At 48.6% G+C, this 17,320-nt stretch overlaps 1 protein-coding gene across 8 annotated transcripts in view; it reads right to left on the reverse strand.

The window, feature by feature from the left end:
• Positions 1–13,737, reverse strand: part of LOC147884398 (uncharacterized) — a 35,943-nt gene extending 22,206 nt beyond the window's left edge. For all 8 annotated transcript variants that reach the window (XR_015543681.1, XR_015543680.1, XR_015543682.1 and 5 more), the window contains exons 1-2: positions 13,409–13,737; positions 13,105–13,226 (exon numbers count right to left, since the gene is read on the reverse strand). Coding sequence is in view for 5 of the 8 variants with exons in the window: in XM_087398937.1 (XP_087255063.1) it covers positions 13,105–13,226; positions 13,409–13,451 (165 nt within the window). In the remaining 3 variants the exon portion in view is untranslated. The remainder of the gene's footprint in view (positions 1–13,104; positions 13,227–13,408) is intronic.
• Between the last annotated feature and the right edge of the window lie 3,583 nt (positions 13,738–17,320).

Below are 17,320 nucleotides of genomic sequence, written 5' to 3' on the forward strand. Positions count from 1 at the left end.
AAAGAAAAACCGTTAGAGCAAGCTCCATACAGGATACATCATGCAATGCATGAAAAGCTCAAGAGCCAAAAAGAAAGGATTGAGGCTGATAGTGCCATCTCAATCCGGTAGAAACCTCCGAGAAAAAGGGAGAATCCCTCCAAACTCGAAGAAATATAGTCCTTCTAGAAGAGGCTGCCCGTGAAGGGCCCTGCATGCTAGCCCATATGGCTATCAAAGTGTATACCCGTGAACACCTGTAATGGGTGTATCTGAGTGCCATCCAAGGCCTCAATACCTCTGGCTCTCCAAATGTGCCAAGAGGAAATGCTAGCTAAAATCTCCCAAGAGGTATCCACTGAAACATGAGAAGCTCTGAAGGGACCGAGAGTGCCCAAGAAGAAGGCTCACCCTCATAAAACACCTCGGGCCCGGTAAGAGATAACCATGCGACCGAGCCCCAAGTCATGAAGAAAGGGGAAGTGTGAAAGATGCTGAGTATCCGAGCAACCCCTTTCCAAACAATCCTCGCCTGACTGCAGTCCCAAAGGCAATGTCGCACTGACTCCTCTACAGAATGACATCGAGGACGAGTGGGATCAGCCCCAAATCGTGATCTTCACAGGTTCACTGCAATCCCTCCATGAATAGAAAGCCAAAAGAAAAGAGTGATCTTTCTATTTCTGAGGGATTTCCAGAGCCTTCTCCAGAAATTTCTACACAAATCTGCAGTGATGAAGAAGCTTTCACAATGGGGGGCTCTCGAGGGAATCCATCCCCCACTGTTCAGCTGAAACCTCCTGGCATTACCAACCGTGAAACGAAAGAAGGAAATCCCCCTCTCTCGGTGCCCATGATCTATCCATTCCCACTCTCCTGGGTCCCACTGCAAGCACCTGATAGGTGCACCTCCATATAACCACAACCTCCAGGATCCCAAGGCCAAGAGCAGAGGGTCGGGGTCTAAGTACCACTGCAAGCCCGCTCCATGGTCCACAAAACCAGCAATCCTGACAGGCTGAAAGGCAACCTCAAGAAGAATGCCATCCTTGGATGTAGAAAGTAAACCTCCATCCCCAACATCAAAGACCAGTGCGTCTTCCCCGAGACCTCGGAGAGCGATCACCTGTAAGGGAACTGATGTCCTCGAAAAAACCCCCATCCAAGTGGTGGAAGTAATAGGCAGCTCAACTGTCCATTCCACCGGGATGGCTGCACCTATCTGCTGAATACTGCGTGCTACCCCTCTGAGGTGACTCACGGACTGCAGTCTCTGATCCTCAAGTAGCCTGATAAAAGATTTCCAAGTGCCTACTGTGTAGGCGGGGCCAGTCATGAGAGGAGAGGCAGGAGATCTGAGAGGGGCTGATGTGAAAATCCAGCGAGGGCTGTCCACCCAATCATCTCCCAAGGTTGGTGTGCAAGCCTGAATGCGTCCAAAAAAGAAATCCTTCCAAGGTTTCTGCCCAGGCATGAGTCCCCTCACCACCACCTTACAAAGCAATGCCCTACACTGCAAGTCCAGGTCAATGACATTAAGGCCTCCTTCACATGTAGGGAGAATAATAGTCTCCCAGGCCACCCTTGCTACAACATCTGCTGTGCCATCAAGTCCACTCCATAAAAAATTCCTGACTGGTCTGATGAGCTGAGTGATGCAATCCCTAGACCGGCACCAGCAAGAACACACAAACACGGAGGTGGCCAAGAGAACCTGGTTCACTACCACAACTCTAGATGCAAGGTCGAGTTTGGTAGAGCTCCAGAATAGGAGCTTTTTTCTTATACTTTCTAGTACTGGGGCAAACTGCTGTGCTGGAGAGATGTCCAATCCTACCTAACATCCCAAATACCTGATAGGAACACCCCTCTGAATCCATGAAAAACCAATGTCAACTCCCCAGCCTGGAGTGTCCTCATCACTGATCCAAAAGCCAAAGGATTTATGCCAGTTAATGTGTGCCTCTGTAGCTAAGCAAAAGATATCCAAGGCTGTCCGGAAAGAATCAAGTGACTGCAAGGAGGCCTAAATAAAAATAGCAGTGTCATCAGCCAACTCACAGTCAAAAAGCTCCTGCTCCTGTCTCAAGGGCAGTCTCAACCCAAAAAGCTCAACCTGAGATCTAAGGAAGATACTCATAGCTTCTGCCACAAAAAGAAAGAGGAAGGGGGCTAAAGGGCATCCCTGACAAACCGATCTGGAAATCTGAAACCTGTCACCCCTTACCCCTCCAATCATAACCTAGCTGTGGGCTGATCTGTAAAGGGAGGCCACCCCTCTAATCCAAGCATCTGAAAATCCAAACCGTAGAAGAGTGCCCTCAAGAAAACCCCAACTACTTTGTCATAGGCTTTCTCGAAGTCCAAGAGTAAAACTGCTAGCCTCTGCCCACTCTGCATAACCCACTCTGTGGCTTCCCAAAAGAAAAAGATATTATCAAAAATGCTCCTGCCATGCACAAAGCCTGTCTGAGTATCATGGATGAGGTCTGGAAGAAGGGGCTGTAGTCGGATGCTAATCGCCTTGGCAAGGATTTTGTAAAGAGTGCCCAAAAGAGTGATGGGTCTCTAATGGGATACAAATTTCATGTTGCCACCTTTCACGATAAGGTGAATGAGTCCCTCGGTCAGTGAGTCAGGCATCTCACTTGAGTCCCAAATGCCCTGCAGGGCTGAAGTAATATGATCAGCTATCATATCCCAAAAGGCTATAAAAAAAGGAGTAAGACCATCGGAACCAGGGCATTTGCCCTTATGAAGGGCAGAGAGAGCAGTCTTGAATTCTGTGTTGGTAAAGCGTCCATCAAGTGAGCATAACATCTCTGGGGTGACCAACACAGGTAAACTCTGCCAAACTTCATTTCTAGCCACCTCTCTGGCCTGTGAGTTCGGATCTACAGAAAGAAGGGAGGTATAAAAATCTGTCGCTAAATGCATGACGGTTTCCGGATGGGCCTGCAAAACGCCGTCAGAGTCAATAAGCTGCCTAACAATCTCTCTACTATGTCTGGGGCCAAGTGTAGAGAAAAAGTGTTTATTGACTCTCCCTCCCATCTGTATCCAAAAGGACTCTCGTGCATGGAAGGCATACTCTTCTCTCTGATCAAAGTCTGCAAGTGAGCCCTTGCCGCAGCAAGGTGCTCCTGTATCCAAGCATCTGATGGACGTTTCTCCTCCTCCCTCTGAAGGGCTGCCAACTGTCGGTGGATACCAATCTCTCGCCTGAGTACCTCACCTCGCCGAGCACTAGCAACGGAGTGATAGAAGTCGCTGATACTGGCAAGTGCTGTGGCCACATGTGAAGGACCGGCCACCCCCCCTGCATATGAGAAACCCAGATCTCCAACACGGCCTTTGTGAGAGTCTCATCCGTGTATAAGGCGTCTGGGATCTTGATACTGTGAGACCGTCCTCTCAGATGAGGCTCTGAAATGGACAAAATTACCGGAAAATGGTCTGAAGTGGAAACACCGGGTGCAATGCAAACTGTCCCCCCTCTATCAAGAGCCCAGTCACCCACATAGAATCTGTCAATCCGAGCATGGATAGGCATCTGCACCCTATGGTTCGACCATGAAAACAAAAGTAACTGAGACTGAACAAGAAATGCATCATCTGACCAAACACATCTGACCAAACATCTCTGCCACTGAACCTGAACAAGAAGGCTGCTCTCTCAAGGGAGTGGATACCACCTTCTCTGCCCCCTTTCTTATCAGAAGGTGCTTCAACCATGTTGAAGTCCCATCCAATAATCCACGAATCTGTAATGTCAGCCCACGAGAGCAACTCTTTCCAAAACAAAACACAGTCCCCTCTGTTGTTCGGAGCATAAAGGTTGAGGAAACCAACCTTATGTCCGTCAATCAGAAGTAAAACCCACTGGGCCCTAGAGGGGGTTATGGTACCGTGTCCAATGACCAGAGGGAGAATAGAGTCTGAAACTGAAATGCATGTACCTCCTCTGGTTCCCAAGACAGGAAGCTAAAAAGTCCGGCCTGAGAGCAACTTACCTGACTTGGAGCAATCTCTGATATCCACTTTGTGTTCCTGAAGAAAAACAATGTCTAGGGAACCACCTGCAACCCCTGGATGGAGCTAATTCCTGATTAGCTGTCTGCGACGGCGATGAGAGATGCCGCCCAATCCCTATATATTCCAACTAGCTATCCTCATCAACGGGAGGAAGTGGGTTGGAATACCTTACCCGACCTGGTGGCGGAAACAGAAGCCTCTACCGGAGCAGACCTCTTGCCATACACACGAGGTCCGAGGGGAGGAAAGTCCACAGGTGAGAGAGAGAAGGATCTCTCAAGAGGGATGCCGATAACTGGCTCTCCAAAAGTAGAGGGTACAAAATCATCATCTGGGAGGCTAGAGAGGTCCTCCAAAGCAGAAAATGAGTTCCGCTAAGTAAGTCCTGGGGAGGGGGTACGTACAATGGATTCCTACCGAAGCAGGAAGAGAATGTAAAACCCCCTTCCCTCTGTCTAAAGAGGGAGGCACCTGTACTGGATCCTGATCAAAAAGTGGTGTAGACGAGGTGCCAACAACCTGTGCTGCTCAGGAAGGTACAGCCTGATCCAAGGGTGGAGTCGAACAAGGCTCCTGAACAGTAGTCTCCTCCTGAGGCTCCAAGGGGGTAGCCTCCGGAGAGGTGGAGGAGTGAACTAGAGTAGAGGGCCTAGCCACGATCGGAGCCCACCGTGGGCCAGAGGTGGCGCAGGGTGCCTAAGGGACTCGAGTAGCCCTAGGAGAGGGGGGAGCCCGTGTCTGAGGCCGTGTTTGTGGAGCGGTAGGCCCTGCTCCAGCTCTCTATCGTAAGCTAGTACGAGCTGGTTGCTTTGTGGGCCTCTTTTTCTTCTTTGGGCAATCTCTGGCGATGTGCCTTGAGGATCTGCAAATCCTGCACTGGTCCTGCCGACCTGCAACCTCAAATCTCTGGCGGAAGAAAGACCCATCGTGTCGCTGTAGCATGATGTGGTCATCTGAAATATTGGGGTCTTGGACAATGACCCTAACCCTGGGTACCCCGTCCATCCTGACCGCCTCAGCAGCCGAAGAGGGCTCGCCAGGGAGAGGGGGGATCTCTACCACCACACCAAACCTCTCGCCAATAACTGAAAGAAGCCGGTGATAAACTGAGGGAAGACCAGGGAACCTGATGAAAACAGAAACTCCTTGCTTGTCCTCTTCAACTGGGTCAAATCCCAGTTGAAAAGGAAACAAAAAGATCCTCCTGTAGCCTAGAAGTAGAAACCCGGCCTGTAGCAAGTCTCTCGTGACGTCCGGGGAATCTAGGCACACCGGAAAGAAACCCCGTCTCAACAAACGAACATCCTTGAGGTGGGGAGCGAGGTCCTGAGGAAGCGCCGACAGCATCCAATCTCTAGCTTGTGACCTGGAGGGATGTGAGCCATGAATGCCTGCGAAGAGAGTCGTGGAACACTCATGTTCGAAATCCTTTTGCAACTGCTGTAGCTCGTTTTTTGAAAAAGTGACAGTTCTCACGGCCGGTGTGAGCGGAGACGAATTGACTGAATGGGAACCCATGCGTCAATCGAGGTGCGTTGGCCGATTCAAACACAAAAAATAAAAACTCCGTCCGCTTTCCTGAAACCCAGGAGACCCCTATAAGAGAATAGGGGTAATCCAGATGAAGGAGAGGGTGAAGAAGAAGGGAGAGAGAAGAGACAGCGGGGAGGAGGGGAGAGGAGGGGACGATAGGGGAGAGGAGGAGTGGAGGAGAGGGGGAGAAGAGGAGTAGAGGAGAGGGGAAGGAGATGGGAGGAGAAGCAGCAGCAGGCTGCAGCGGGGGGGAAGCCGCAGCAGGTGCGGGGGGGGAGCAGCAGGCTGCAGCGGGGGGGGGGAGCAGCAGGGAGCAGCAGGCTGCAGCGCAGGGGGAGCAGCAGCAGGTGCGGGGGGGGAGGAGGCTGCAGCACAGGGGAAGGGGGCAGTGCGGGGGAGAGGGCAGGTAGGAGGGGGCAGCGAGGAGGGAAGGGAGGGGGTAGCGAGGAGGGAGCAGGAGGAGCAGCAGGGAGCCGGGAGAGAGGCAGCAGGGAGCGGGGAGAGGAGCAGCAGCAGGGAGGAGGAGCAGCAGGAGCGAAGGGAGGGGGCAGCGAGGAGGGGAGCAGGAGGAGCAGCAGGGAGCGGGGAGAGCAGAAGGGAGCGAGGAGAGCAGCAGTGAGGAGGGGAGCAGGAGGAGCGGGGAGCAGCATCAGTTCCAATTGTCTTGAGTCCATTCTATCTATGACCTCGGTCTTAAAAGTGAGAATCTGAATGACCTCCCCTTTTGACATGACTCAAAGAAGGCACCCAAAACAAGACTCGTCCTAGTCCAATCAATGAGAAGATTCATATGCCCAAAGGGTAACTAGAAGAAATATCATAGCTCTGTTAGAAATCAACCAACAGAGGGTACGCACAGCAGAAGACTGATAGAATAGCCCAAGAGCTCACACAGTGTGGTGTGGGGTGTGGAATCACAAACTTGTTAACTTAATGTGCATAGAATAGATGTGCAGACTCATCAATAGACAATGAACCAGCCAAATAGAGAAACCACCAAAATAATATATTTCCGTCCAAAGCTATGGACACAATACAAAAGAGATAGATCCAAAGTCCCACCAATGGTGTGGTCCTCTGATCTTACCACAAGGTCCTTCTCCTATCTGCGGGCTATCTCTAGACTCGAGCCCACATGCTCCACCTCAAGCGTTTGTAGACTTTCCGTCCAGAATGATTCTCTCCACCTGACTGCCTGTAGATCAGCCTAGGTAGGCAGCACTTACTAGCTCAGTCTGCAGCCCTCTTTAGGTCTCCTTCACCTCTTGGGAAAAGGTCCAAGGAAGCCCTGTCTGCAGTAAATCTGCTGCTCCAAAGAATGATGAATGAGGGCCTGGAGGCCCTCCTTTTATAGCCCCCCAAGGGCTGCTGAAAAAACCAGCTGGCAGACCCCTAACTGGCCGACTTTCTGTCTGCCCTAAAACCGACCCATGCCCTTATTTATTGGGCTGTGTGCTCCCTGCCTTGAAGTGGGGGCCCAGCCCCCCCTTGCTTTGTGTGCCAGCCCCCCTCCACTCCCCCCTATGCATGGGGATGTGGACTGGCCAGTTTCTTGGCCCTATATAAGAGCAGGGTGCTGCCCACTGCAGCCCTTCTCTGCTGCTCCACCTGGCCTCCATGCAAGCGCGTCCAAGACCTGCTGGTTCCGCCTTCTGTTAGGCCACGCATCCAAGGATCTGCACCAGTCCTGTACAGCCACGCATAATCACCCATACTAGAGATGCTGCTGTTCCGTACTGTTCCTTCAGGGATCCTCCACCTCAGTGCTTTGATCTTTGTGCTGCCCACATGACAGCCTGTTTGCTGTCCATGTGGCAGCCCCTTTTCTTCTCTCTTGGCTGTAAGGTGCTGCCCATGTGGCAGCCCCCTCCCTCTCTCTTCTCTGGGCATCTTCTGCCCTAGCTCTCTCCCCCACGCTCTCCTCATATGGAGGCTTACAGATGGGGAGGTGACCTTTCCAACAGCTCACAATCACATCAAGATCAAATTCAAATAGAAACCAAACAGGAATCTATGCACCAGGATTCTAGGAAGGGATATCCAATTGCCTTTGTTAATTCCGATTTCATATGTAACAAATACTTAGGCAAACCTGTGGAAATGAACAGAAAAGGAAAAAGAGAGCAAATCTCACACACACCACACTGAGATGGAGAAGGGAAAACAGAGAGAGCTGCAAGTGATCTCAGGCCAAAACCCCACAGCCAGCTGAGGAAAACCTCTATTGATAAGGACTGCCAAAGAGCTCACAAGAATGCTCACAAGGCTCCACACTGAGATGCAAAACACCAAGGAGGGGTGGGCCTATAGATAGGCCCAGCCTCTTTGGTCGGTCAGCAAGAAGAAGAGCCGACGAGCTGCTCATCATATACCTACGTAGGGGTTATCTTTTTTCACCATGAGACCGGCGATGCAGGCTCGCCTAAGCGGAGTGTATGCCTCGTTAGCTAGATTGGAGAGGCAATGCTTCCGTTCACATTTTCAGGATCCTCATACCAAATGTCTACTAATTGACTCCTTGGTTCGACCGACAGAAATGTATGGCAGCCCTTGTTGGGGCCGGACTTGTCAGTGGGCTCATGTGGAGCAACTACAGGTTCTTGCTATCACAGATGATTTGTGGTAAGCCGTCAATTCCTCACCTAACATCCAAACAAAATACATACCCATAACATATTGCCACCTGAGTAAGCCGGAACGCCTCGCGGCTCGAGGTCCTGCTTGAAAGCCTGCATCGAACAATGACTCCCTTCCCCTTCCACCTGATTGGCAGGTCCTGCCGCTGCCGCAAACAAGCAAGCGTTCAAGGTATTCAGCATGATGAATCTTTTTCCTCGAATACCAAGTAACTCAATAGATAGAGTTGACAGAAGCATTAACTCCTCGGTACAAGTTTTTACCATGCTTGTGTATCGATATACCAAAGGAACTAACTTTATGGATTCAAGAGTTACTTGATTTCTCAAGAAGAATACTCGAAGATCTGTAGCCTTGTTCAGCTTGAGAGATTTACTTTCCATGAATGGGTTATCAAAGAATGTGGCTTTGACATTAGCTGCTCTTTGATTGGAGTCTCATGGAAAGCATATACCACACTCAAACTGCTAGTCAGAGTTTAGTTATTGGCATTGGCTCACCTTCACAGAGAGTTTTCGGGCTTTCTAGTGAACTCCGGAGTATGTCATGTGCATGGTGTACCTAGGGTTGGATATAAGGCGAACGTGGGTCAAGGGATAGCAAAGGGCCGGATGGCTATTTTTAGCCGAGATTGCTATATATAGTCATATATAGTGCTCACTTTATATAGAGGGAGCTATTCATAGCATCATGGTATCTATAGTTGGACCCTAGGCGGGACCCTGGGTGGGACCCGGCCAAGACTCTAGCCATCTACATGGCGGATCATAGGTGGTGTATTGAAGGTCCTCTGGATGGGCTTAGGTCGTATGGGACACCTGGGTTAGATACGGGCCTATGGATGAGTCAAGCTGTAACCCACATGCTTAGGGGTGGTTGCCAGGATCGAGATGCCTGCGGATATTTCTAGTTGGATTGAGGACGGGTTTCCAGGTTAGTGATAAGGTGCGGGGTCATGTCAACCTCCAAAGCAGCCATATAATAACAGCAAACATGGAAAGAGCAGATCAACAATCTGTGTGGACTGCTACATGGATAGCAACATATGGCTGGCAGGGTCACCAAAAAACATGTCTTGTCCTGGCGAAACACAATGAAACGTTTCTAGCTACCGAAATGCTCAAAACCTGTGTTAGAAATGACCCAACAAAGGGTACGCACAGCGGAAGACTGATAGTAACGCCTAGGAGCTCACACAGTGTGCGTGTGGGGTGTGGAATCACAAACTTCTTCACTTAATGTGCATAAAATAGATGTGCAGACTCATCAATAGACAATGAACCAGCCAGACAGAGAAACCACCAAAATAATATATTTCCGTCCAAAGCTATGGACACAATACAAAAGAGATAGATCCAGAGTCCCACCAATGGTGTGGTCCTCTGATCTTACCACAAGGTACTTCCCCTATCTGCTGGCTATCTCTAGACTCGAGCCCGCGTGCTCCACCTCGAGCGTCTATAGACTTTCTGTCCAGATTGGTTCTCTCTACCTTAATGCCTGTAGATCAGCCTAGGTAGGCAGCACTTACTAGCTCAATCTGCAGGACTCTTTAGGTCTCCTTCACCTCCCGGGAAAAGGCCCAAGGAAGCCCTTTCTACTGCTTCTGTCTGCTGTAAATCTGCTGCTCCAGCGAATGTGATGATCACAACACCTTGCTGCCCTAGAAGACAGCCAAGGTCCAGTCTCTAGGGAACTCAGTCTGCAGCTCACCTTCCACTCTCCTTCACCCCCAGTGTGAGGCCAAGGGAGTGGCTTCTGGCTGCTCCTGCTCTGGCTGAATGTTGCTCCAAGTGATGATGATCACAGCACCTTGCTGCCCTAGAAGACAGCCAAGGTCCAGCCCTTCCTAGCTAAGTCTGTAGCCCTTGTTGCACTCTCTCACCTCCTGTAGATAGGCCCAGAGAGTAGGCTTCCTGCTGCTCCTTTCTGCCCTGAACTGCTGGCTATGCTGGATAATGAAATGAGGCAAGTGCCTCTCCTTTTATAGGGCTCAAGGCCCTTTCAAATGGACCGACCAGCCAGCCCTAAATGGGCTGACTGGACAGACCTGGTTGGCTGGCCCAACCGACCTGGTTGGCTCAGCCCAACCAGCCCTATATAAGGGCCCTAGCCAGGCCCTTTTGGGCTGCTGCTAGGCTCCCCTTTGCTGCTGCTGGGGACCCTGCTGCAGGCTGCATACCTGCCCATAGACCCCCACTATGCTGCGTTATTTCTTGACTCCCTGATCTGCCCACACGTGTGCGCCTCAGCTACTGCTCCTGTCTGTTGTAAATCTGCTGCTCTAGAGAATGTGATGATCACAACACCTTGCTGCCCTAGAAGACAGCCAAGGTCCAGCCTCTAGGGAACTCAGTCTGCAGCTCACCTTCCACTCTCCTTCACCCCCAGTGTGAGGCTTCACCCCCAGTGTGAGGCCCAAGGGAGTGGCTTCTGGCTGCTCCTGCTCTGGCTGAATGTTGTTCCAAGTGATGATGATCACAGCACCTTGCTGCCCTAGAAGACAGCCAAGGTCCAGCCCTTCCTGGCTAAGTCTGCAGCCCTTGTTGCACTCTCTCACCTCTTGTAGATAGGCCCAGAGAGTAGGCTTCCTGCTGCTCCTTTCTGCCCGGAATTGCTGGCTATGCTGGATAATGAAATGAGGCAAGTGCCTCTCCTTTTATAGGGCTCAAGGCCCTTTCAAATGGACCGATCAGCCAGCCCTAAATGGACCGACTGGACAGACCTGGTTGGCTCAGCCCAACCAGCCCTATATAAGGGCCCTAGCCAGGCCCTTTTGGGCTGCTGCTAGGTTCCCCTTTGCTGCTGCTGGGGACCCTGCTGCAGGCTGCATACCTGCCCATAGACCCCTACTTTGCTGCGCTATTTCTTGGCTCCCTGATCTGCCCACACGTGTGCGCCTCAGCTCCGTACTGTTCCATACTGTTGCTGACGTCATCCATGAGCTCCTGGCCTCTTCTCTTGGGTCCCTACTGCTGTCCTCTGCTCCGCCTTATGCTCCTGCAGATCAGCCAGGAACCCTCCTCGCTTCTTTTGGGGTACATCCTGCCCTAGGTCTCCCTCCCCCACGCTCTCCTCATATGGGGGCTTACAGATGGGGAGGTGACCATTCCAACAACCTGCTGCTCCAAGATGAAAACTCTTGGGATTCCCCTTGCATAGAAATCAAGCCACGGCTGTTTTTGGTCCCCATTTTCAGCTACAGCCTGCTCAGCAGATCAACAATCTGTGTGAACTGCCACATGGATAGCAAGATATGACTGGCAGGGTGACCAAAAAATATGTTTTGTCCTGGCGAAACACAAGGAAACGTTTCTAGCTACAATGCTCAAAACGCGCTACTCCAAGATGAAAACTCTTGGGATTCACCCTGCATAGAATCAAGCCACAACTGTTTTTGGGCTCCATTTTCAGCTACAGCCTACTCCTCTGTTCCCTCTTTCAATTCGACTCTCCTTCCCTTGCCTCCTGACCCCTATCGAGCCTTCCTTTGTTGGAATTTCAACCCCTTGTGCCCTACTAGAGAGTTTGGGGCTTTTGGAAGCCCAAGCTGGCTGTTTCCGACAGCCAGCTAGCCTCATACCTTCTCCATTTCAGACCATTCCTCTTTCGCTCTCTTCCCTCATCCTTGCTTCATCCTTCCTTGATGGCTTGCACCCAAAATCCTTGCTTCTTCATTTGCTTCTTTTGAGCCTGGGACCACAACACTCCCATCTTTTTCCCTCTCTCTTCTCCTACTCTTCTAATCTTCCCTTGATCACATTCTCTCGCAAGTCCGAAGTTCCTACAAGATACCATGGCCACAAGAGGTGGAAGCATAAGGTGTTATGTATGACAAGACATCTTCTTCATCAAGAGAAATGGCTCATCTAGAACAAAGAAGACAGTATGCACCTCGTGTGCATAGACATTGAACGGATCAGCCCCGCCCCTCAAGTTCAAGCACAACTTTCATGGGAGGGAGGCTGTGGTACGAAGAGTTGCCATGCCATTCCCAAGGGGATGTTCTTGCCATCTGGAGGTACCCCGTATGAATATGCAGAGATTCGATTCCTTCTCCATCCTAGAGTCACAGATCTAGTTGTTCAAGCCAAGGTGTTGATGGAGCAGCGAAAAGAGGGCATAGAGGCAACAGTTGCACCACATTCAAATACTGTGTAACACTATAGAGCCATGCACATACTCCAATCGCAGATACCTCCATAGCCCCCTGGTTCATCCCCCATCCATATCTATTGGGCTTTCTGATACGATAGCAGCTGCCTCCTATCAAGAGGACACATGGACTAACAAGGCTACTTGAGCAGCACGCCTAAAGCAAGAGATGGAAGATGCAAAGGATAAGTTTTTATTTCCTTGCAATATTCAACACAGACATATATCCATGCTCTCGAAAAGTCTCCTTCAGTAAGTCCAGGCATTCTATGCTCAATCAATATTTCCTAATAGTCTGAAAATGGAACAGCAAGATGCTACTAATGGGGCTAATTGTTTGCACACTCTCTCCTATTCCTTACAATCTGGACAGAATGCAGAGACCACGTCAAGGAGAGGTTTTAACAACTGGCATCACAATTTAGGTTTATTGAAAGGGGCTCAAGGAAAATGTATGCTGTTGAAAAACTTCAGTCAGGAACCCGATGCTCCATAATTCATGAATCATATTTCGCAATCACTGTTCTTGTTCTCAAAGGGTTCTTAGAAAGGAATGTCATGCCTGCGGATCATGGGAACAGGAACTACGGTTGCCAACATTATGATAAATTGGCAGCTTTATTGTACAGGGATAGTTCCGTTGCAGCTCCGCTGCATAATTCTATCGAGCTAGGCTAACGATTCATGTAAAATTATTTCAATTCCATATCGATTACGTCCAGACTTTTTGCATAAAGATGTGTACGTAAATCACGTTCAACTTACAGTCACCAATTGCCCCTCGAGGTCTTTGCGGGGCTCCGAGCAACTCTTGCAAAGGGAGGCGGCATAAAATCTGCATCTACCTCTCCTGAAATGGGACCCAAAATATCTGCTACGCGACCGGTCTGTAATACAGTTATAAACCGCGCTTCAGCGTAAAGTTGATACTGTGCAAGCACAATGCCTATCACTAAACTTTGCTCCTAAGAGCAAAGGAAAACTCGGTGATAGAAAGAAAGGGTCCTTTCAAGATAAGGCATCATTTCCACATTTGAATCATGGAGGACAAGGGACGAAGGAACTTCACCGGGATAAGCAAGAGGGCTCCAAGGGATCTTCAGAAGCTCCATGTGAGATAGTTCTAACGGGTAGATTGCACAGGAGGGCTTATCAAATTTGCACAGTGGAATGGGTTGCTCCACATTGTCTTAGCGTGTTTGTAATGTACTGTTTCTCGGTGCTTGCAGGTCTCATTCTCCATAATTAGGCTTCCTGGTTTCACACTTGCAACAAAAGTGGCTCCCCACAATGTGTAATGAACCCATTCGTTGGCGCCCGTACCGGAGCAACCCCGCCCAAGCGCTCATCAGCACCGCCTGAGCCGTCCGACAATGTGGATCGAACCCATTCGCGAAGAGTTGGGCACCGGAAGGAAAGGGGTAGTAGCCATTCCCGGGGGGAAAACTACAAAACCGACGATCGATTGGTAGGTCGAGAGCCGGTTTTGCCGGTTTTCGATCCATAATGGCTACCGGAGAGGACTTTTGGTAGTCAGCCATGGGGGGAGGCGGAGTGTCCACCGTTGGATCGAAAATTTCACATGATGATTTGATGGTGGAGAATAGGTGTCGCGTCATTGAGTGCCACATTTAACCGAGTTTTTTGCACCGTTAGATCAAATGCTTGATCTAAGGGCCATAATGTGGCGCTACTCGCCAGCCCTTGGATCAAGAAAGATCCGATGGTCCTTATTCGATAGAGTGTAGAGGAGTCATGCACCGTTAGATCTTTATTAGATCTAACGGTGGATAATGATGCAGCCGCCATGAGCATGCGTAGGTAATTTTTATCCGGCCAAAGTTGACCGGTTCGTGGAATTGCCGCAGTAATGGGTTTTCCCATTACGGAAGTTGCGGAGATCAACGGCTCATATTGATGCTCCATCGACGCCTGCGGTTGACGCAACCCCCCGCCCAAACATTGATCACCCTCATTGGCACAAATCAGAGGCTGATGCGGGCTGCAGGATTCCTTGACTTGATTCTGCTACTACGTGGTTGGTGTGAACACGACACAACGCCAGACTCCTTGGCCTAAGAACTTTCCAACATTTTTGCATCCTTGCGATGGAATGCCTAGTCTCGACAATTAAATGCATTGGGGACTTGTGCTTGAAGTCAAGCTAAATCGTTCATGACTCCATTTTCGTGGGCCAAAAATTTGACATAACATTCCATCGACTGATCACTAGGCTAAAATTGTGAAACATGGAAACTCTGGGTTGGTGTTACAACGCTAGACTAGAAGCACTAGCAATTCATGGGGACATTCCAAAAGCATAATCTAGCGCTACTCACATACACTCTGCTGATGATTCAACATTGATAAGCACTTTTGCTACTACTCTTTTTGGTGAGGGATTAGTCACTCTTGTGGAGTTACATTTGAGGAGCTCTCACTGGGTCTTTACATTTTGAGGATGCTTACGTTTTTGGCAACCAACCATTCATTGACTTCTAAATGTAATTTGTTAGTGTTTGGATGCCATAAGTATTATCCCATGAGGGCAATGGTTGATTATGGGATTATCTAAGCACACAATCATTCTACTAAGTTACATATGGAATTTTGGTATTCAACATGTTGGTTGAATCTTGGGCACTGATGACATAGTGTTGCTTTGCTTGCTAAGTATGTCTTCCTTTTGCTTTTCATAAAAGTTTTTGTTTACCTCTTTTTTCTTCTCTTTCATTTTCTCTTTTATTTTCTTTGTAGATTTTTGATGTTTAGAACAACAAAAATTCTAAATTTGTATGATTGGACTTATTCTAGTCTTACAAAGGTATATATTGGTTGAATCTTGCAATGAAAGCGATTTTTGCTTTTAAGAATGCTTACATTCTTTTTTTGCAATCGGATGATCCATTATGTTTTGAACATGATTGGTGGTTGTATGTGATGTCACATGCATTTTTCTTGAGGGTCATGATTGATTGTGGCATTATGCTAGTTTGCAGTGGTTCCAATAAGATGTGTAAAGTGTTTTGGTGCTCGATGTGCGGGCGAAGTCCTACATGCTTTTGCAAGGTATAGTCAAAGGTTCATGCACAATTTCATTCAGGTTATCTACTCACATCCTCTATTGCAAGTCCTACATGGTTGATACTAGGATTAATAAAGAGGCATGTGCGAAGTTGAGAAGTATGCGCATGAAGTACAGCTTAGCCATTATTTTCTCCTATTCAGTAGTAGCTAGCATATTCTAGGCTATTGTCAAAAGTATGATAACTTGTCATGGAATAGTGCCTTTGTGAAGATATGCATAACTTGTTCTTGTGTTAAACAATGAACAAGGTCAATTTCTTCACTAAGAACCTTTTCTTTGATGAAGTGACAATGCATCTCAATATGCTTTATTCTAGCATGAAATACTAATTCTTTGCTAGCTAAATGTTGCTCATCATGATCAGGCCACAATGTCTTTTCCTTTGCCAACACAAAGTTGTTGATCTAGTAATAGCATTATATGCTCTTGTAGATTGAAATTTGAGATGGTTCATGCATGTTGTGGTTCAGGCTCTCGTCCAAAATGGTCCCCTTTGAGTGTATGGATGGTGGGCAATTTCCTTTTTTGAATAACTAATGAGCATCGATGAATCGCGTAGATTCACCCTTGGTAAATTGAGTGCATTCACCATTGGTGAATTCAGTGCAATGAATGCAAAATGTGGCATGCAACATAAAGGTTATCCTAGGTTCGATTATGAAGCGAATGTGAGAAAGGTTGGAAGTGAGTTATCTATTATACTTGGATACATTCCATGCACACTAGACTTCTCCCAAATTGACGGACCCTAACAACTTGGACCTTAGACCTTTTATACATGGAGGGAGTTTGACCACTCGCTATCAAGCATTGTATGCCTTGACTTTTGTATGTCGATGCGATCCCTTATCTTTATTGATTCTTGTCTGATGCCTGAAAAATGAGGCGAGCTAGGGGTTTTGTGGTGCTTGTTGCTCTGCCTAGTCCTTTGGGCACTCTCTCCAAGACGTCATCTAGTGGAAGCATCATTTGGCCTTTGGGTCCTTTGCTCAAGAGCTCCCTTTATTCTTTGATTGAAGTCCCACTTTGTCCTTTGGTTGGTTTCGCTTCGGTATTAGTTGAATCCTGAGGTCCAACACTTTCCCCAACTCTGTTCCAAGCCACATCCTTGCGGCTTTCATCACCAAGGCATGCTCATGAAAGCAATTTGCTATTCTACCTCACCACTGAGGGTCAGTAGATCTTTACATTTAACTTTTAAAGAAAATTTGGAAAAAGAGGTGAAGGGGGATAAGGAAAAAACAGGAATGAAAAGAAAGGGGGGAAGAGGGGGGTTTGCTTAAAAAGAAGGTTTAAATAAAGAAGGGAGAAGAGAAAGTTCAAAGGGACCTATGAGTCCATTGAGGGCAAGTAGAAGCATGCGGGTAGCCGTCACGCAAAGGAGAAATGAGACAACGAAAGGACGCAAAAAAAAATGCGAATAGACATCGAATGAGAATAGAGCTTTAACTATCGTAGTAGCGGAGCTATCGAGGCGAAGGGAGTATTTTGGAGCAGTTTGGAACAGCAACAGGGCGGGAGTGCAGTAGTTACTCGAGGCTCTGGGTAGAGGCTCTGGGTAGCTCGTAGGGTGAGAGGGAAAGATAGTTTGCATGGGCGGGAGGGAAGGACTGACAACAAGAGAAGCCATCGACAGCTAGGTGATGGGAAAGGAGGTTAGAGTGGATCGTGGTTAGTCGGGGGGGTCGGGCTAACAGAGAATCATGGTTAGTCGAGCTAGCAGAGAGTCAAGAGGTGGTCAGTCAAGCTAATAGAGAGTTAGGGAGGTCATATATTGGGGACGCGTGCGGGGTGTTTTTTTTTTAACGGGTCAGTAGAAAAAGTGAGGAGGGGTGGTTAAAAAGGATTTAAAAAGTATTATAAAGTGGAACTAAGATAAGGGGGGGAAATAAT

Source organism: Dipteris shenzhenensis, chromosome 27 (genome assembly GCF_047967505.1).
Source record: "Dipteris shenzhenensis isolate YYH24624 ecotype China chromosome 27, Dip_SZ_1.0, whole genome shotgun sequence".
Lineage (NCBI taxonomy): Eukaryota > Viridiplantae > Streptophyta > Polypodiopsida > Gleicheniales > Dipteridaceae > Dipteris > Dipteris shenzhenensis.